Source organism: Protomyctophum bolini (assembly GCF_963924005.1).
Source record: "Protomyctophum bolini genome assembly, chromosome: 4".
Lineage (NCBI taxonomy): Eukaryota > Metazoa > Chordata > Actinopteri > Myctophiformes > Myctophidae > Protomyctophum > Protomyctophum bolini.
This window is the reverse complement of record NC_137865.1, coordinates 20,761,595-20,781,748: the sequence shown is the minus strand read 5'-3', so window position 1 is coordinate 20,781,748 and position 20,154 is coordinate 20,761,595. Positions and strand designations below refer to the sequence as shown.

Sequence of the window (20,154 nt, the reverse complement as noted above, 5' to 3'; positions counted from 1 at the left end):
CCTGTGTGTGCGCACTCTACTGGCCACTTTAGATGTTGCAGTACACACACAGCTCTGCATAGGAGTGGCCACGCCACGTTTGCCTCAGATGTAGTGGAGTATAAGTAAAAGTATTGGCAATTTGTAATACTCCAGTAAATACAATTCCTCAATTACATTAGGCTACAGTAATTGAGCCATGTACTTACACCATATTAAATTGAAATATGTTCAATAATTATGCATGATATGCATGCACTTAACATTAAGATATGAGACAGATTCAGGAAGCCTTTTCTGCTTTAATACAAAGAAAAGAAGCTTTTAACTTCAGAAAATACAAGATTGGTCTGGATTTTTTTTTTCTTCACTTTTCCTATGAAACACAGCTGTTTAAACAGCTTAGATTGCAATATGTCCATCCTTTCACTTTGGACTTGCTTGTCTGAAGGATGTCGTCCTTGGATGAGAATTAGGCTTTTCCTTGCTTGGCTTTTATTTGCAAATTATGTTGTTTAAGTGCCCACATCCCTGTCCTTCAGATCCAGAAATGTCCCATTATATCCATATTGCATCCATGCTCACCCCATTAAAACGAGGTACAAGGCAGGGCAAAATTTCCTCCAAAATATATGTTATATATATATATATATATACATACATATAAATACACATATATATATATATATATATATAGCAATCATATATACACATTCGTACATACATATATTCATTCATGTGATGCCAAGAAACTAAAAAAATTACACATTTATTACAAAATTGTAACAAAGACTGTAAAGTGTTTTGCTTGCTCCGGAGCAATGAAATGTGCTAAAGAACCTCTCGTGAGGCCTTGTCCACACATTGTGGCAACTAAAAAGTCTCTGATTTACACCCACATTTAGTCACAGAAATCAGAGTGTAGAAAGATGTATAGATTCATAAGATTGTGGAACTAAAAAAAGAAAATGAAATAGGATGCATGTGGATAGGCTGTAGTTCCAAAGTAATTGGGAGTGTTCACATGAAAAAACACAAACACATTTTGTGTTCTTTTATTACTAAATATAGTGCAACAATAAACATCGCATTTCGTATGCCCTTTCACTTGCCTCTGAGGATGGTACGTTGCCAGCATAGAATTTTTCTGTTCCTAACACCTTTTGGAAAACAGGCGTAACCCTTCAAGTGTTTAACATTGTCAAGTCCTTCTGCCTTGGACATAACAGGCTTCAGATTTCAAGAGACGTAAACAAAACACAGACCCTGCTTGAAACGATAACAAAAATGAGGAAAACAAGGAATAAAAACAGAACAAGTGTTTGTGTTTTTGGGCAGCACGCAATTTAGAAAAGGCAGGGCATTTCGTTCTCTTGTATGGCGGCAAAGCCCCCACCCTGCAGTCAATTAAACAAATCCTGAAGGAATAAAACCCAAGATGTTTAGACCACCCTCCCTGGGGCTAGGGCCATTTTCCTGGGACAGCTGTAGTTCTTGGGACAGGCCTGGGCCTTAGAAGGCCTGCTGGGCTGGGTTGTAGTTGAATGTTGTCGGCACATGAGGCCTCTCTTCCAGCTTGTCGTATTCCAGGTGAAATTCCTGTCCATGGAACAGAGAAGAACTTCAATTAGCTAGAGCCCAAACCTGTACAAAAATAAAACAATTTCCTACTGGTTCAGCAAGTGAGGTGGGACTTCGCATTAAGCTAGTTCAAAAAAAGTTTTACAATATTCTCCAAAATGGGGCGGCAGTGGATCAGGGGTAGAGTGGCCGAATGGCAACCACGAAGCGAGGTTCCCAGTTCAATTCCGAGCTCCCCCAAAGTTAGTGTCGAAGTGTCCTTGAGCAAAAGTCTGAACCCCTAATTGCAGGTTGGTGCCTTGCATGGTTTCCTCCACCATCTGCGTATGAATGAGCTTTGGATAAAAGCACTATGCACCATTTACCAAAATGTAAATTGTAAAAGAAAGTACCAAAAACAGCCACTGAGTGTCACAATTGAGTTGCTTTAACCAAACAAAACCTAGCACCTCTATTGTGGGCAATGCTGGGCATACATACATTATGGTCGATCAACATTATGGTGAAATAGGTAACGTTAGGCAAAAACTACTTTTCTATTATTGATATAAATTATGGGGCAAAACTACCTGCTGCTGCCAACGGCATTCTTGAAAGGTCTGCTGGGTGCAGATGGATTATTAATGTCTGCAAGGTCAGTCATCTTACTCAAACTTTTCAGTAATAATTGGATGAGATCGGGTAGCCTGTGTGTGGGCGTGCTGCTTTATTTTAACAAAACACTGAAATGTCTGCTGTAGTCTTAGAGTATACTCTAAGACTGTAGTGTACGATCATTAAAACGACTCGAAAAACAACGGATGTACCTCTTAGTCAGAGCATAAGATACATGTAATGCCTCATTTATACTTTATTGCACGCTGTGTTGGACACTGAAAAATAGCCGATCTACAAGGTCAAACGCATCAGATCGTACTGCGTTCAGCTTGTAGATTGGCTACTTTCGGAGGGCTATATTCAGTGAGCGACACCAGTGTGCAACTAAGTATAAATCAGGCTGTAACCTAAAACTTGAGTGAGCCTAGAGCTGCTCTAGCAATCAACACAAGCCCATACTCAGTAGCAGACGGATGGCAGCGGCACCGCAGCACTGCACAGGAGAAGGCAACTCAAACGCACAGGGATAAAATAGATGCATTTAGTAATGTAACACAATTGATAAGCGATAATGCCATTTGCCATCATGGACAGCTCATATAGTCCGTTGCGTTGTCAAAAAAGCCTACTTAGCGTTATCATTACACATTTCTGAAATTAAAATCCCTATTATTAATTTTGATAGCTTACAATGCAGGAGGAAAAGGTTGACAAACACAAGAGCAAATTACCTTGGCCACTTTCCTCCAGTTAAGACAATCGAAGAAGTAGTACGTTCCCCTCTCGTATGCATTGGTCTTTAGTGTTGGCTCCATACCGGGTGCCCTTGTGATCCAAACCCGCTCCTCCTTGTGGTACCGCCAGTCCCGGTTAAAGCTACAAAACAAAAGAGGCAGATGAAAAAGTCAGAGAGGAAGCAAAAGGAAAAGGGACCCAACAACACTTCCCATTTGAACCTTTTGGTCTTTTAACTAAGCATTATGTTCTACAAGCTCATAGCGCGCTACGAGCTTGTAGGTCTGCTATTTTTGAATAGCAGAATTTACGAGGGGTGGAGGGGTTTCGACGTCAGGCCTAAATGGGTTATTAAAGAAAACGTAAGACCTTTCTCACACAAACTTACAGTTCTACTGCAGACAGAAGCTGTAGAAGGTCTCCGCCATTCATGTAGTACAGGTAGAATAGCAGGTCTTCACCATATCGAGCTAGTTTGATTGCAGCCAACTTAAGATAAAAGAGGATTGGAGACAATTATATGATACACAGATATTACACGGATATTATTAGAAACATAGAAATATCTTATTTCTTCCTCTCTGTAGATTACATGATTTAGTTTGATGTGTTATATTTTCTTTTGTGTTTTTGTTGTTGTATTGTTCATTTCCCCTTTTTGTGCAGTCTGTGTTTTTACAGCTGCTCCCTTTGTCAACTTGTAGTCTTTTGTATTGTACTTAATGAACTTCTAATATGCTTAATCAATGCATTGTATTTTTGTTCATTGATATATGTGCATTGTATTTGTTCATTGATATGTATTGTCTATTTTTTATACCATGTGCTAAATAAATAAACCTAAACCTACTAATTGTGACACTGTTAAGTGTTCAACATACCTTGTCCCTTATGTGAATGTTGGTTAAATACTCTGAGGGAACATGGAAGTCTGAAAGACAAGAGGAAGACCAGCAGACAATTAAGTTGTGATTCCTGAAATTAGACAGTGAAAACCTTTTGGGAGTCTGTGGCTTTCATTATGCTGGCCCACATTGCTGATGTCACACCGATGCTTGCAGTCTGAGGCAACAGAGCATTATTATACAATTTCTACGTGTCACCAAGTTAAAGGTGGTGCAAGTTTTAATTTTTTGTAAAAAGGTTAAAGCTCTATGTTCAGATAGCAATCATTGCTGTATAGATAGTGTTCAACATCTTGTCTCTACAGCTCTTTAAACAAGGGGAACATTTTCATACGAGTTGCCAATTTAATTGATTCATCAGATTAGAATTTTGTACCGTTCCAGTTCCATCTCATCACTTCCAATTTCACTTGTTTATACTTATATCTCTCCTGATTGAATCAAATTAATATCCTAACCTAAAAAGCATTTTCTGTTTAGTTAAGAGCTAAAGAGACAGGGAGACCCCGGTTACTGAACACACACTATATAGCAACGATTACCATCACAACACAGTTATTTTGCACTTATTTTAACAACAAATCATTTCTGCACCTTTTTTTATTTGTATTATGGGGTTTCACAACAATAATTAGTGAAAATGGAGGGCCTTGAACAGTACTCTACAACCAAGTCAGGTAGCATGAACATCTCTTCTTAAAAGCACTCATATTACAAGATGATCTTTCCATCCTATCCATGCCAGTGCCTGACACGGCAAAGTGTAAATTAGGACTGCCAAATCCAGGATAAAAGTGGGATAAAATACACTTAGTGTCGTCCACATAGTTCCAGTTGATGTCTTACCAATATCTTGAGGTCGACAAGGTGCTGATGCCCAAGGGGAAGCAAACTTGGGGTACAAATTTCTGTTAGGAAAGAGTCATATTTTTTTCATACATTTGAATCATGGAAGGAAAAGAAAATCTAAATTAGATATCTAGAAAACAGATTAGAACTCTGACAGGTCAGATAGGGCCACATAGAAAGTTAAGTGGAGTGATACAGGTCAACCTGGTTTTAAATTGGATTGGAAAGAAATTGTTCAACTCTTGTTTATCCAAGGTTAATGGTAAACTGACCCGGCATTTTCCCCCTTTGTTGAGAAATGGCAGCTGCAAAGCGCACAGACTATGCCTCACAATGAAGAACAAACTTTTAACACTGCTACACCTCATGCACTTCATATGTGAAACGACAGAGAAGGGGAATGTCGAAGGGTAGCACTAGCAACACAAAGGTTCCAATTTTATTTATTTTTTTAGACTACGTTTCATGTAGGCCTAGAATATAATGTAGTAAGGTGGCGGTGGCGGATATATTCTGATGTGCTGTATGATAAAGTTTAAAGCTCCATATCAAGTTTCATATCCTACATGCGATGTGAAACCGTGTCTCCCAGACAAAACTTCTACCACTCTTCCCTTGCTTGGCCAGGGAAGATACTGCACTTATGCAATACTACTTGTCAACCATTAGGTATCCTACTACCTGATCTAAATGTTTCAATGAAGCGTAGCTAGACCACATCCAACCACCACAGCAGATGTGCTAGTCATATTGCATTAATAATATACTCTCCACCATACAGATAGATTAAAATAACATTGTATTCATCTCCAGAAGTCCAAAGTCCAGATTGCAGCTTTAAATTGTTAACGGCTCTCGTCTATTAAACTGTGAAGACAAGGTTTATTACACTTGCTACAGTTAAAAAGTTTAAATAAACCCCAAGGGGTGACTAGAGCTTGTCATCTATATTCATGCACATCACTCTTCACAAGGGATGGCGAAGCTTATGGCTCGCACACTTCATATCTGAGGCACTAAATATGCTCAATGTACCACTGACATGACTGATGACATGATTATGGCCTTCCCTGAAATTGTGTTAGGCCAGTTAACTTACTCAGGTGAGTTGAGGTTGAGTCCCAGTGTTGTAAGGTCACTTCCCAGTGCCAAATGGACCATTCCAGGATCCGTTTCTGCCGCCCGAATGAATGTCAGCAATCCAATCATCCCAAACTGGTCCGTCACCATTCCCAAAGGAATGTTCGTCACCCGACCTACAGGCATAAAGATACATTTTAGACTTCAGCACAAAGTCACAATATGAGAATGCATTTGAAATCTGGCTATAGGTCTGTAGTTCTGTACACAGCATGAGAAAGAAAGAGTGGTTGTCTACATGGCATGCACAAACCTATTTTGGAAGTATTCTGTATCATTCAGGGTCTATTCATCATATATAGAGCATACCATTTTAGTAACATTACTGGAACTAATGCATTGTGTGTGTATTCGTATACCCTCCTCCTCCACCCACAAGGAAGCATAGACCTGGGTCGACGAGATCTCACCATCAGGCAACACTTGGATCCCTCTCTTCTGGTTGTTGTTCTGTGCTGAAATAGTCTTGTCTCCAGGGAACTTGGGCCCATCTGCATTGGATGTACTCTTGACAATGGAATTTAAGTTCTGAACGGGAACAGAAAAGTCAAACCGGCATATTTACATTACTCCCGCCCACCATACTGTATATTACTCCACCCCTTCACAAGACGTTGTCAATAGAGGCATTAATGCCCACTTACGGTTTTACTGTCATCGTTGTTCAACGAAGGGTCCTTGTAGTTGGGGCCAGGCAGTGCAGGGAAGTCCTCGTTGTGGATGGAGAAATCCTGTGTCGGTTCATTTGAAGGTTTTGTCACCATGCCAACTAATAGAAAAAAGTTAAGATGATATTTGTGACTATATTACACAATACACTCACTACCACAGTCACACACATATACCCATGCACTAAAGTAATTATCTAAAAAATAATACATACATTCAAATAAACCATAAAACATTGTTTACCATTCAAGTACGTCTCCCAACACTCTACAAAATCGTTCTGTCTGCATAAAGTTATTTGGACATACTCAGAGTGTAGGACTTAAGAGGCTGACTTCCATAAATTATACAGGATAGAGCAAAACCTACAGCCGATTGTGGGCCACAGAAGGTCAATGGTGGCCTAACAGTGACAACCCAAAATCAGCTTGGCGTGTCAGGTCGTTTAGGGGTGGTATGCTGCCTAACAGTAAGTGCTGTGCATGTCTGAAACCAGTGGCTGTAGAGATGATTTACGCAACAACATTATGGTGAAATATGGGTATTTTCCTCCCATGTGTTCCAAAGATTATGCACAAGCCGTTAGTGGAGTATATAGTATGTTTTGCTCTTTGGTAACTAAGAGGACTGGTCATTCTTGGCTTCTGTAGTTTTGGACAAACAATGGATGTGCATTTCAACTGGAATGAGGTTGATTAACAATGTATTTGTGGACACACTACTTTTAAAAATAAATAAAAAAGGAGCCTACCCTGCTAAATACTTCTTGATTTTAACTACCCTAACAACTTACCATATGGAGCCCTTCCAGCTAGTGGGTTGAGCAGTGGTGTTGGATTTCCACTCCCTTCCCTCCGACTCCGGTCTGCTAATGCAGGGAAGTCTGACAAATCCAGTCCCGTTACATTTTCACTTCCATCTGTAGGGATTGAAAAGCTTGTAATTAAAACATTCTGGAGTTTTAACATTGTTGCTGCCAATAAAACAGTGATAATTTCTGGAGCTCCATAAAAGTGTACATACACTAAAAGACATTGCCGTGCAGAACAGAGCAATCACATATAAGTCTATCATACGACATAAGGAGTAATTGTGTACAAAGACATGTTATTGATTAGTAACTGTAAATCAAAGTACTATGTAACTATACAAATCAACAGTGATATTGAATTTCCACATGTATAAATTAATGTATAAACCTGTGCCGTTGAAGATGTTGCTCGATATAGAGTTGTTCATCCCAAAAGCCTGATTGCGGTTCATTCCAAACCCTGACATGCTGCAGATGGTGGGGAAATGTAACAACAAAACTGTTACTGGGGGGGGGGTTCATTGTAGACGTATACTTAGGTCTACAATGAACCAATTCCAAGGTAATCATTTGTTTATTCCATTATATAGTCACAAAGATGAGGATATGTTTTTTTGATCAACACAGCAACCGTGGTAACCATGTTTGTGAAGGCTACTCACTGTCACAGTTCAGTGTGCAGTGGCACTTTGGCTTGCGATTATTGGTTATCAGACAGCCCTATGGTTGGTCCTTTTATCACTCCCCCGAAACGCATACGTTGTCTGCTCGTCAGAGGTCAATTAAATCATGTGAAAAGGACATGTATTGGGTGCTGGCATTTTCTTCATTCTCTCATGTATCACCGAGCCTTGCACCTATAAGGTGGAGTTTTGTGTTTTTTTTTGTCTTCGGCAGTACTTTTTTCTTCACAGTATACTATGAAATTATTATAGGTAATGCCAAAGCCTATGACTTTCTAATCTTTAGAGCTTTGACAGATCTGGGGGTGCATTTCCTTCTAAATGTTTTTTTTGTGGCTTTCGCCGTTATTTTATATATTTATATATATATAGAGTGACAGACAGTAGGCTGACAGGAAATGGGGAGAGAGATGGGGGGAAGACATGCAGTAAAGGCCGTCGGGATCGGGAGTCGAACCCACGGCACACTTCCAGACTGGATTACCAGCCAAGGTGCCTGGACCATTGAGCCATGGCCCAGGCCTGGGGGTGCATTTTCTAACTGGGCATGGAATAATCATAACAAATATCTCAAATTAGATCAATTGTTATGAAATCCCTTCGCCATTGCGGGTTCGAGTCCCAAGCCTGACAGCCTTTTCCTGCGTGTCATTCTGTGTCTCTCTCAACGTTTCCTGTCTCTCTTCACTAATACTATCCAATAAAAGCAGAAATAAATAAAGGCTTTGTTTTTTTTCTTCAGAATGGCATATTTCAGATTGACATAGTTCAGAACTGGCATCACAAGAGTATGCATATTCATGTTCACACATAAAATGGAAGAGGACGAGTCTACCTGTTTATGGTAAAGGGTTGGCGTGCTGGTTGTTGCTTGGGCATACAGATGATGCTGGGCGAGCTGCGATTGGGGCTTCCCAGCCCAGAACTCCCCATGCTGTTGGTCCTGCCACCCATTCCAATGCTTTGGCCAACCTGCGAGTGGTTTAGCAAGTTCCTCGTGTTCATGGGCAATGCCCCCCTATTGAAGCATGGTCTTATTCAGTAGATTGAATTTGGGGTTTTTTCCATATAGCATGTCTAACAACTATTAACTGTCATACAATGGTGCTACTCTACCAGGTAAAAAAATAAATAAAAAAGTGCATGTATGTATGCGTGTATGTATACAGCACTTGTACAGTATACATGCCAAACATACATGAAATGCAAAACCCTAACACACACCTGCTTGGTGATGGAGGCGTATGGAGGGACATGGTGGGCACACCTGTTGTGGGAGTGATATGACTCTGTAATTGGGTGCCTTGTGTCAAATTGCGATTTAACTGAGGCGTACTGTTGCCCATGCTCCTTATCGAGAAGGGAAGTGCACCTGAGAGAGGAGGACAGGAGGAGAGGGATGAGGGAGAAAGGAAGGTGAGAGAAGAGAAATAATGTGACCAACCATATCTGGAAAACATTGTACGTATGTATGCTCAATACATATTTGTCACAATGCGAATAGGTTTTAAAGTTTACTTTGTGGGCCACCGTACAAGCTTGCACCAAGCTGTGACAGTTGACCTGATGATGGTGATGGAGATGACAACATCTGTAAGTCAACATAGAGAGAGAAAGTGTGGGACCACAGGGAAAAACCCCTCCTGTAATGAATATTGATGCAAAAAGACTAAAACTCACGTCTTTGTCCGACCGATGTGTGAACATCGACGGCTGGCTGTAGTACATGCTTTCATCAGGAAAGTCATTATCGACTACCTCGACAAACTCTACAAACTTCTTTCTAGAACCGAACATGCCTTTCGTCACCTGGAAAAGACATCAAGAGAACAGAACAGTCAAATTAAACTCAGACACTGTAATGCAACTCTGACTTGTTGATGGAACCATATGGATGTGTAGGTTAAATGAACACCCAGTATTTTACAGTGTAGTAGTGCTGCTAGTGCATAAACTCTTCTGCAAACACAGACTATCCCACCAGCCATGTGTGCTAAATGTAACTTCAGCAGCTTTTCAAACGAATTAACTCTTCGACTTCGTGCAACTAACGCGAATGGAAACAAGCACATCATGTAAACAAGCTGGTCCAAATAGCCCTGAGGACACAAACAGCAATATCAATGTACTCTCTCTGCTACCAAGCTAACATTAGCCTCCAGTCAGGCTAACGGATGGGGGCTCCTGTCTTTAGCCCAACAGCAGCAGCGTCAACTAGCCCAAATGTTAGCTGGCTGCTGCCTTAAGAGTATGCTCAGTCGAGCTCAGGGCTCACTCTCCCCCGGTACCGGAACACTTGGTGGTGCTGTCACATTAAAAATCACATTTAAAAAATAAACAAGAGGCCAATGGCTTCGGCTCCGTTAAGTACCGTGCTATGCTACTATAAGAGCCCCACACGCAGAGAGCTTTGGACTGGAGCCGGGGCTGCGTGCTAACACAACTAGCGCTGGTGGGTCTGATAAAAGTTCGGGGGCCTCCGTGTGAACTGCACGCCCCGTGCGTCGTCGACGCGGCGAACCCGGGTTCGAGTCTCGCGTTCGGGGTTGCTTGCTTGCTATGCACTGGCACGGTGGCGCCCAGAGACGCAGGAGGAGGAACTGGACTCGGGCTCGCGCTGCTTAGGGCTCCGGGCTTCTGCTCTACCGAGCAGCGCGACCCTGTTTTGGGCTCGCGCTGCATGGTGGAGCGCCGAGCCATCATCACCCGCTCCTCCTGCGCCTTCAAAAGGAAAGCCCCCCTCCCTCCCCTCCAAGAGATCCAGAATGTTTTATGTTGTTATTTGAGTTTATAGTCGCGTGAAACGCAGGAGAATAAACCCTCTCACCGCATCAATTTACACCTTCTCTCGTCTGTTTAGATCCAAGATGGCTGAGTGTACGTTCCCCTCAATGGAAAAGGAGTAGAATAGCCTTTACCCTCTGACCTTACAACCTGCAGTGACCGTTTCCGTACACAAAATGTAAACAACACGTCATATATACACTGTGAGATCCAGAGTGTTCATTTATGCATGTGACATGTGCAAGTCCGAGGGTGACGGACGGTGTACAAATGGAACACCGTCGGAGTTAAATGAACACTTGGGATTTTTACTTAATTACAGCAAAACCACATACACATAGTGGTGAATTGAATTATTATATAGCACCCAATAAAAAATGCGTTATTAAGCAAATCATGTCCACAAATCAAACTACTGTAAACAACTGCTGCTCATATGCCGCTTTGATAATGATGCAAGCCATAACGTTTTGGTATAATTATTATAGTCAGACACAAATAAATCCTGTATTAAATCCAATAGGCATCAACAGTGTGGTAATAACAATATACTAATAATTAAATAAATACTTATGATACAACTGTGAAATAGTAATCATGAAAAATGAATAATAAAAAACACCCATAATCAGAACAGGATCCTCAAATAGGTTTATCTGGCCCAAAAGGTCAGTCAGCTCAGGGCATAAGATGGATGTGATTTTTTAAGACCCCTTGTCGTGTGTGTGTGTGTGTGTGTGTGTGTGTGTGCGCGTGCGTGTGTGTGTGTGTGTGTCTGTGTGTGTGTGTGTGTGTGTGTGTGTGTGTGTGTGTGTGTGTGTTTGACATGTTACGCTGATTATTGGTGACCTACAACGGATAGTACAAATGAACAAATGATGCACTAGAACATGTTGGACAGATGTTGGATTGATTTTCTGCTTTTCCTCACAGCAGCAGTGCATTTCTTAAGCTGATGAAAAGCAAGCCAGTGTGGTGGATCTTTAGTGCATCTTGCCAGTGCCCAGGATTTATTTCTAGATTAAAACAAACAGCATGGATAATTCAGTGGTAGACCATGGACATGATCTGCTTACTAACATTCACTACTCAGTAAACATTTCCATTTTTTCCATTTTATCAGTTTAACAGTTTCTAATTCAGTAGTGAGTGACCACTGAATTAAAACAGTGTCAGGTAGAATTCGTGCGTGCGTGTGTGTGTGTGTGTGTGTGTGTGTGTGTGTGTGTGTGTGTGTGTGTGCGTGTGTGCGTGTGTGCGACGCCGTGCGTGCGTGCGTGTTCCATGTAAGCCATATAACTATTGGTTTATTAGGCTAATCCAATTGCAAATTTTCAGTGTTTTCTAAATCCTTTTTAAGAGTTGTTATCCTCAGATATTGGCCTATAAATTATGAGATGTACTGTGTTGGTTGTGCAAGTGCATATAGTTGACTTGTGTAGACTACATGTAGAGTATATATTTGACGTACATGCACACTGTTTCATGATCGCCATGGAATCCTCAAATAATATGTAATGAAATGAAAAAATCTTTATCCCGTCTACAATTAGTACAAAACTCTGTTAACCAACTCCAAAAGACCCCCATCTTAGCTACTCTTCATTGGCTACCTGTTAGTTTCAGAATTGATTTAAAATGTTGACTCATGACTTTAAAGCCCTGAATGGCCAGGCTCCAAGCTATGTCTCTGACATGCTGAAACCTTACCTTATACAAGCCTGTGTGCCCAAGGCCCTCGTGGAGACCCCTACAGCTCAGCTTGTCACTAAGGGCTGGCAGGGCTTTTGCAATCCGGGCCCCCAAGCTCTGGAATGCCTATACCTAGTGAGCTAACATGTGCAAAATCTTTATCATTTATAATCTTTATTATGTTTTGTATTTTTATGCCTGCTATCGCATGGATTGATCTTTTGTTGTTTTCTTTTGCTTGACTATGTAAAGCACTTTGTGCTATATAAATAACAAGAACATTATCATTATCATTCAAGGGGTACAATATTAGTTCTCAACTGGCTTCAGGAAGTAACTCAGGACCATACTGCTTCGTATGAACATAATGATCTAAGCTTTGGTTAAGACCTTAATGTCATTTGACCATTTCTTTAAGGAAACATTCTGTTTCAGGCAGCCAATAAAACATTACAGCAAAGTATGTTATGAAGATATACCGCCTATGTCCCTGCCACTTGGCTAGTTGTTTCTCAAGGCTACTTACTATGATTCATAGAGCTGTGAGTACAGTATGTGGAATAGCCAATGTCTTTACAAAACTTCATTTTCACTGAGTCTGCCAGCATTCCAATTCTTACTTCATAGGGCATACATTCACTCAAAGTAAAGCTCAAGTAGATGTAGGAATCAGTATATTCCATTTCCATATAGGCAAGGCTCAAAATAAAAATAAATTTGCTGAGATCGTACAGTACAGTTATTTTCTGAAATCCATAATCTGAGTTTTACTCTGGTTGATCATAATTAAGCCTCCATTTAGAGCACCGGGGATTTAGCATCTTCCACAGATTATCTTCTGACTCTGCTAGGAGGATAATATCATACACATAAAGTAAGTAAGTGGATGATTTGAAGCAGGCAGGTACCTTGCGTTCAACCACAGTTGACAGGGAGACAGAGTCCAGTCCAACTGCCTTTCATGGACTCTTATGGTCCCATTATCTCCCTTGATGTGAACAACACTTCAACCATTCAACCATATAGCCACAAATTTAAGAATGGGACAATATATATGGTATAATGTTCATGTAGGCCTATATATGGTCAATGAATATGGCTCTTTCTATGCTGAGCATTGAACACCCTTGTTGCAATTCAGAGGGCTCCAAACAGTAAGTGGATGAGAGGGAGGCTATGTGCTAAAAACAGACCATCAATAGAAACAGAGTAGGGGAGGCAAGCCAGTGCCCCCTCCGATAAGAAAAATGAAATTCCTGCCTAGTTTTATCTGGTTAGAAAATAGCTCTAATGAAGGTACACAAGATAACATAGTTAAATCACACCTCAGAGTGAACTAACTGAGACGAGTGATATGACAGTACTCTTGGTTTTGGAATATATCATCAACCAAAATAATCAGAAAATAGAATAAAAATGTAGGAGACATATTTCTGTGTGTAGTCTTACTAGTCTATGTAACATTCTTCCACAACCCTATGTTTTGAAAAAATTACAGTGTTTTAAATTGGTCTAGTGTTAAAACCCATAATGCACCTCAAGTCTAAAGCATCACGTTTTACCCTTGAAAATCAGTTATTTTTGTTGAGTAACACATCACACAAAGGAGTATAATTCAGATTGCGTGAGGACCTCAGACGTGTTGCTGCTGACATAAAACGCCTGTGGTCTCCAAGGCTACTGCTGACAAAACCCAGGCATACCCTGGCATAGTACATATCCCTCTGATATGCCCCTTTACTTTTTTGAGAGACTGTTACTTTTCGATTGTTCGGTAGGCACAAAACACTTACAAAGCAACAGTCTTGTTGAAAATGCTTGACAAATGAAAGCACTAAGCAGGACACTTTTGTGCAACATTTGTGAGACGTCACTAATTCTGAAATTGTTTGAGACTGGAGGTCTCCTTATGTGGCTCTGATAAAGGCACAGACCTAGAGTCAGTGGTCTGTATGAGAGGAATGTAGATGACCTTCCCTGCTCTTTCATCACAAAGCACCTCTTATGCTGATCCATGGCACTCGACTCTCCACAACCCACGCCCAACCCCTCCCTGTACTCCCTCATCCACCTCTATCATGTATGAGAAGTAGGGGCAAAGTCATTAGGCACAAATGGGGAGGAGAGAGCAGCTTGTGGTTACTATCACTCGAGAGTCAGAGCAAATCTCAGTGCCACTGAGGGATAGGGCTATGACTGCACAGGGAATATATAACAAGGGAATACCATGTGTACGGTATAGACATCATTAAGTTAGATAAACACATGGGATACTTTGGGAGAAGCTGACAATCACTGCTGACACTGGAATGAAAGTAAGTATTTTTCAGTATAAAATAATTCAGTTATTTCATTGGTGATGCTATTATACTGACCCTCTTATAGGTCACTTAAAAACACAAATTTGGTGATATTTGAATTAAGTGAAATCCCTGAAGATACCTTTAAGGGCTTTATATTGCTTTGCTTTTGTCAAGTGAAAGTCATCGTGAAAAGCATTTTTAGTTGCCAGTTGCCACACTGTTATTGTTTCAGTTGCAATGTAACACCTTTTAAATATGTTTACGTTAACCCTGATGATCTTAAAAGGGTGGTGAAGGTAACATTTTAATTGTTTTACTCATCCCAACAGTTTCACTCAGTATGCATCTATTCTGATGTTAAATTGTGGAGGTGACCATAGGAGCATCTATGAGAAAGGAGGATGGGGAACGCTTTGAGAGGTGCCATTGCTTTCATCCCCTCAGAACGAATCCAGCAGTTTTTAGTGGGGGACTTGAAGGAAATGCCTTTAGATCGTACTCTGGACCTGAGCAGCCTACAGCTACGTCGGCTGCCAATTCCTGCATGTGCCTTTGATGAGCTGGTGAAGCTCTACCTGAGCAACAACAATCTTAGCAGCTTACCAGCTGAACTTCAGGGCCTAAGGAAACTGCAACTACTGGCCCTTGACTTCAACTGCTTTGAGAAGCTACCTGCAGCAGTTTGCAAATTGCCACAACTCAATATCCTTTACCTAGGTAACAACAGGCTGTACAGCCTCCCAAGAGAATTGAGAGAGCTTACGGAACTTAATACTTTGTGGCTAGAGACTAACTGCTTCACAGAGTTCCCCCATGTTGTTTGTTCACTGCACAATCTCAAGACCCTGCACTTGGGATATAACCAGATACATAGTTTGCCAAGGGAACTTAGAGGGCTGGAGGAGCTACGGAGTATTTGGCTTGCTGGTAACCAGCTAAGTGAATTCCCTGCAGTGTTGCTGGAAATGCACCTTCTAGCTGTAATTGATGTAGACCGTAACAAAATTCGCCAATTTCCAGTGTTGTCCCACCTGCAGGGGCTGAAACTCGTCATCTATGACCATAACCCCTGCGTTAATGCTCCAGTGGTGGGTGAAGGAGTTAGAAGGGTTGGGCGCTGGGCAAACAACTCAGATGATGAAGAGGATGATGATGTATCAAAACCAGTGAGTGAGACTTCTGCTGAGGTCAAGGATCTTCCCACTGAAGAGGAATAGACTCTCTGCCAGAACAGGATGACACTTAATTCAGAAGCACAAGCTGTTATTAGTCAAAGCATTCGTAGTCGCGTAGCCTTGACGGGTGGTATGGTTCCAAATATGGTAACCACAAAGACATGTAGTTGAAAATAAAAAACAATGTATGAATCTAGTATAATAGATTCTTGCCTATCAAATTTATATTTGCAGCAAAGCTGACTTTCTCTTTTTAGTAAGCTATAGTAGAAATATTGTACACTGTAACACTGACAAATAGCTAACTTTTTTTCTTAATGTAAAATAAAGGGAAGATAATTCATTACAATGATTAAATTATGCCAGGGTCAGAGATTTATATCTACCTGCCAAGTACATGATGAATAGTTGTAGTCAAGCAGTGCACTCCATATCCAGACCAATGCATAATTTATCTGATAGACTGGGGTTATGGCTTTGAACGTCTAATATGCTTGAATAGCATTGCTTTATAATAGTTATGACCTGAAACAGATTAGACAATATAAATATGAACAACATTTTTTACGCTTGTCAGATTGATTGACAACTGATTGAATATATCTGTAACTTATGGTAGAGAGATATACAAGATTCTCTTCTTGCATCTCTGTCTACTACTACTCTGTTACAGAGATAACATTCAATTTAAGTGGCTAGGGTTAGCTTTGGTCCATAGCCCTAATGCCCTTTGCTATGGGCCCGTTCTCTTCCCTGCTCGCATGAAGCTCAGACTAGCCTTTCCTCTGTTACAAAAATAACAAAGAACGTTTCACCTACTCACCAATACAAAGACGGCTTGTGTTATTAGAAAGTTTACTTTCCTTAGTGGACGCACTAATGTCTGTGTATACTGTACGTATGTACATAGGCGCCTACTTTATCCGTGGGATTCAGCGTTTTAGCCAAAGCTATAATTTAAGCATAATAACAATATAATTTGAAAATGTATAGATGTCTCTACAACAAATGCATGGGAGCTGGCGTAGGCTTTTTCCAATTGCGGTCCTTCAATTCAGTGTTTTAGGCAAAGCGATGCATGCCTAATTATTATATGTTCATCATTCCATACCAAAGCTCTATCGCGTGTGTGTGATTCTGATCTGTCATCTCTGCGTGTTTACACTATACACACGCATCTTCACTTTTTGAATAAATCTTGGTTTGTGTCAAGAGGCATCTGGTTTGTGTTGCTTGTTGTTCTAATGAAAAGGAATAACTATTACCTAATATGAGAGCTTAAACCCAGTTAAAAATGAGGACAACAGTACAGTAGTTTAGGTTGGCTGAATGGAAGATAAGTTGGACATTTTTTTATTCATTGAAATAAACTTAAAAGTAAGATTCACTAATTAACTATTTCAAAGCTTTTATTGTGTTACGAACAGATTACGAAGCATATAGTTTGTATTCATTGCAGACAAAAACATATCAAACAATATTTTATAGCAACAAAAACAATGCAATACTTTGCAAAAGAAAAGTGGATTAAACTGCTTAACCTCACAACGTCCTTGGCATGAAATCCTTCACCTAAAAACGTTTTCAACAAGCCTTTCATGTATTTCCTTAAGATCTAATGTAGGGCTTCACAGGGTTCATCATGTTAAGACCTGTTTCTGCACTTTTTCTACATGAACCTCACTTGCTTTTCATAGGCATATGGTATACAATCTTAATTTAACAATTAGTTAAAGAAGTAACTGCTAAAATAGTTAATAACTTAACAAAAAAGCACACATTTAACAATAGAAACAAAATTGTAACATGCAGAAAGCAAAGACCAGAAAGAATTAAATCAGGGTTCTACTTCTGTAACGAAAGACCTCCAAGTCAGTGGTTCCCAAAGTGGGGTCCAGGAACCCCCAGTGGTCCTTGGGGTAGTTCCAGGGGGTCCCCAGCTAAATTAGTATATATAGCATCAAAATCAGTTTAACCACAGTTTAACCGTATGTCATACTTCAGCAATTTGAAAATAGAAATATTTGTAACAGTTCTCTTACGGATGACATAAAAATGTTTTGAGAACCACTGTGCTATGTAAATCATTGAAATTAAACTGAGGCTGAAGTTCTCACACAAACTAGATGAGGCCACAGAGTAAAGGTTACACATTTGTGTATTTTAACACAACGCTGCCTTATCCAACACATTTTACAAAACAAAATGCTCTGAAAAAAGTATGCATTGTCACCTACCTACCCTGCACTGTTCTAAAGATTATTGAGAAAGTTTTAATGAGGCAATACAAGAAAATGTTGCAGCACGTTCAGCAGTGTCTTAAAAAACACTGAGCAAATACACAGCCTAGTTCAATGCAGGACATAATGGTCTTTTTTAATGGAAAGGTTGAAGAGCTGTGGGACACCCACTTAAACCTAATCTAAGCAAATGTTGAAGTTAGACAGCGTGGAATACTATCATCAGATGCAACACACCGTGAATGACCAAAAAAGGAGTGTCAACTTCACCGATAGTAGACTGCAATGCCAATTGCCGGTGTACTGTATTTTGACTGTAGCATCACTTGCCAAATGTCAACATAACTGAAATGGCTCAACAAGACATAAAATTGTCTTTTTTCAGGAAATCTGTCAACAGTCAGGAACAAAGCACAGGGCTGAGGTTAACATGTTAAAATGAGGTACTGTATACATGATATCAAAACGACAGGACAATAAACAATAACAAGTTAATAACAGTGTGGCTAGGCTAGTAAAACAATACTGTGTTTGTGCAGCTTCATCAATGATTTGCATGAACCCATCAACGTGACTCTGAAAGAAGCAGATATTGTGTGACAGATTTGAGATTTCCACACAAATATAAGTTCACGCACTGGTTCACAGGCTCATCCAGGGTCCAGGTCGCTGTCGAATAATAGTTTCAGCCAAGTGAGGCTGCTGAGATGTCTCCAACAATCCTTCCCTCTCTTCAGTCCCCGTAGAATCACAAGGCTGGCTCACAGTTTCTCCACTAATCCCTTGAGGCTCTGGGACCACCGACAGTTCCTTTGCTGACGATTCCACTATGGCGTCATTAGATGGCTCGTTCAGAGAACCAATTTCACAAGGCGACGTCACTGACGTGTGCCTCTCCATGCGCTTCCGAGCTTCCACTTTCCTCTGTTGGAAGCGAGTGTTTTCTCCCACCATGACTCTCACTTTCTCTGGGGGCCAGATCCCCCCCCATATACACTGCAGGTAGCTGAAAAGCACAATCACAGTGAGGAAGGCAAAATTACTGGCCACACCAACCACTGCAGATGGTATGGGGAAGTTGTACAGGACATATCTTAAGCCAGTAAAGTAAGCATGGATTCGAAGCTGAGATGAATATAACTGCACCCGCTTAGAATGGATCATGATGACCGCACCGAATGTAGGTTGATAATCAATGGACTTGTAGTCCGGGTACAGCTCCACTTCTATGAGTTGCTTCTGCTCTGATATCCCGGTCAGCAGAAGAGGAGCAAAAAACAGAGTGCTCAGAGTCTGTAGAAGGGCAGAGCGGTAATGCAGCATCGCAGAGCGCCCCACAGATGACACTATGTCTCCCCCCTTGGTATAACAAGACACCTGGATCATAAACATACCTATCTGCTCGTTTACTGGAGACTCTGGCATTTCTAATTCCAAAGATATCCTATATGGCAGACCATGAGCCATCACCTGTTCTCGTCCATTCTTCAAGAATGAGATATTAGCAGTGGGGAATGAACAAAGTACTGACTCTGAGGCTTCACAGTCAGACCTGTAGTAGTAGTGCACAGGTGTAGAGAAGCTGACAGTGGGCATGTACGAATAGTAGAAGCTTCCGTACAGAAAGATAGACACCCAAGACAGCAGACCGAATACACAGCACAGGATGGCAGCCTGAAGCAGGGTTCGACGGGCTTTGTGGAAGGTGACAGCCACCACGTCCTGCAACCACAGCAAAGCCGGTCTCGAAGCGCCCCCCATGGCGTGTCTAGTCCAGTAGACTCTCGTCTATCACTCTGGTCCAGGCTGCAAGTAGGCTAACAGCTACCCAACTCGGCTTAAAAATTCTAGTTTAGGAGGAGGAGGAGGTTCCTTTATGAGTGGGGGCCTGGGGGCTCCTCCAGTCCAGAAAGCTTTTTCGATTGGATTTCTTGCCCCTGGCTCCGATCACCTGCGGGCAGTAGTAGTTATCATTATCATCACAACAACAGAGGACTGTACGGAGCAAGAG

At 41.0% G+C, this 20,154-nt stretch overlaps 3 protein-coding genes across 5 annotated transcripts; 1 reads left to right on the top strand and 2 right to left on the bottom strand.

Moving 5' to 3' along the window:
* Window positions 1-1,018: 1,018 nt before the first annotated feature.
* On the bottom strand, window positions 1,019-10,840 carry cnot2 (CCR4-NOT transcription complex, subunit 2). 2 transcript variants are annotated; one of them, XM_080762323.1, is made up of 15 exons: window positions 10,777-10,840; window positions 9,630-9,758; window positions 9,468-9,540; window positions 9,174-9,321; window positions 8,785-8,967; window positions 7,655-7,734; window positions 7,249-7,374; window positions 6,431-6,555; window positions 6,197-6,314; window positions 5,746-5,902; window positions 4,644-4,705; window positions 3,774-3,823; window positions 3,281-3,381; window positions 2,889-3,033; window positions 1,019-1,578 (listed from the first exon to the last, which is right to left on the bottom strand). In XM_080762323.1, the coding sequence occupies exons 2-15, from the start codon at window positions 9,744-9,746 to the stop codon at window positions 1,492-1,494; spliced, it is 1,572 nt and encodes a 523-aa protein (XP_080618449.1). In that variant the 5' UTR covers window positions 9,747-9,758; window positions 10,777-10,840; the 3' UTR covers window positions 1,019-1,491. The 2 variants fall into 2 exon arrangements, with proteins under 2 accessions (XP_080618449.1, XP_080618450.1); XM_080762324.1 differs by lacking the exon at window positions 10,777-10,840 and adding an exon at window positions 10,321-10,621.
* Window positions 10,841-15,129: 4,289 nt separating this feature from the next.
* On the top strand, window positions 15,130-15,945 carry lrrc10 (leucine rich repeat containing 10; the record flags this gene model as incomplete). The annotated part of the gene is made up of 1 exon (XM_080762123.1): window positions 15,130-15,945. One exon carries the CDS (start codon window positions 15,130-15,132, stop codon window positions 15,943-15,945), a length of 816 nt encoding a protein of 271 aa, XP_080618249.1.
* A 1,478-nt stretch (window positions 15,946-17,423) lies between these two features.
* Window positions 17,424-20,102, bottom strand: LOC308314695 (seipin-like). 2 transcript variants are annotated; one of them, XM_080762332.1, is made up of 3 exons: window positions 19,538-20,023; window positions 19,290-19,387; window positions 18,861-19,149 (listed from the first exon to the last, which is right to left on the bottom strand). In XM_080762332.1, the coding sequence occupies exons 1-3, from the start codon at window positions 19,902-19,904 to the stop codon at window positions 19,009-19,011; spliced, it is 606 nt and encodes a 201-aa protein (XP_080618458.1). In that variant the 5' UTR covers window positions 19,905-20,023; the 3' UTR covers window positions 18,861-19,008. The 2 variants fall into 2 exon arrangements, with proteins under 2 accessions (XP_080618457.1, XP_080618458.1); XM_080762331.1 differs by having other exon boundaries at window positions 17,424-19,387; window positions 19,538-20,102.
* Between the last annotated feature and the right edge of the window lie 52 nt (window positions 20,103-20,154).

Bases quoted from the DNA above. Each gene is read 5' to 3' on its own strand.
- cnot2 (XM_080762323.1), bottom strand. From the start codon at position 9,746: ATGTTCGGTTCTAGAAAGAAGTTTGTAGAGTTTGTCGAGGTAGTCGAT. The intron at 9,541-9,629 runs GTGAGTTTTAGT...GTTGACTTACAG, and splicing joins CACATCGGTCGGACAAAGAC to ATGTTGTCATCTCCATCACC. The intron at 1,579-2,888 runs GTAATTTGCTCT...TTCCATGGACAG, and splicing joins ACTGGAGGAAAGTGGCCAAG to GAATTTCACCTGGAATACGA.
- LOC308314695 (XM_080762331.1), bottom strand. From the start codon at position 19,904: ATGGGGGGCGCTTCGAGACCGGCTTTGCTGTGGTTGCAGGACGTGGTG. The intron at 19,388-19,537 runs GTATGTTTATGA...CCGGGATATCAG, and splicing joins TCCAGTAAACGAGCAGATAG to AGCAGAAGCAACTCATAGAA.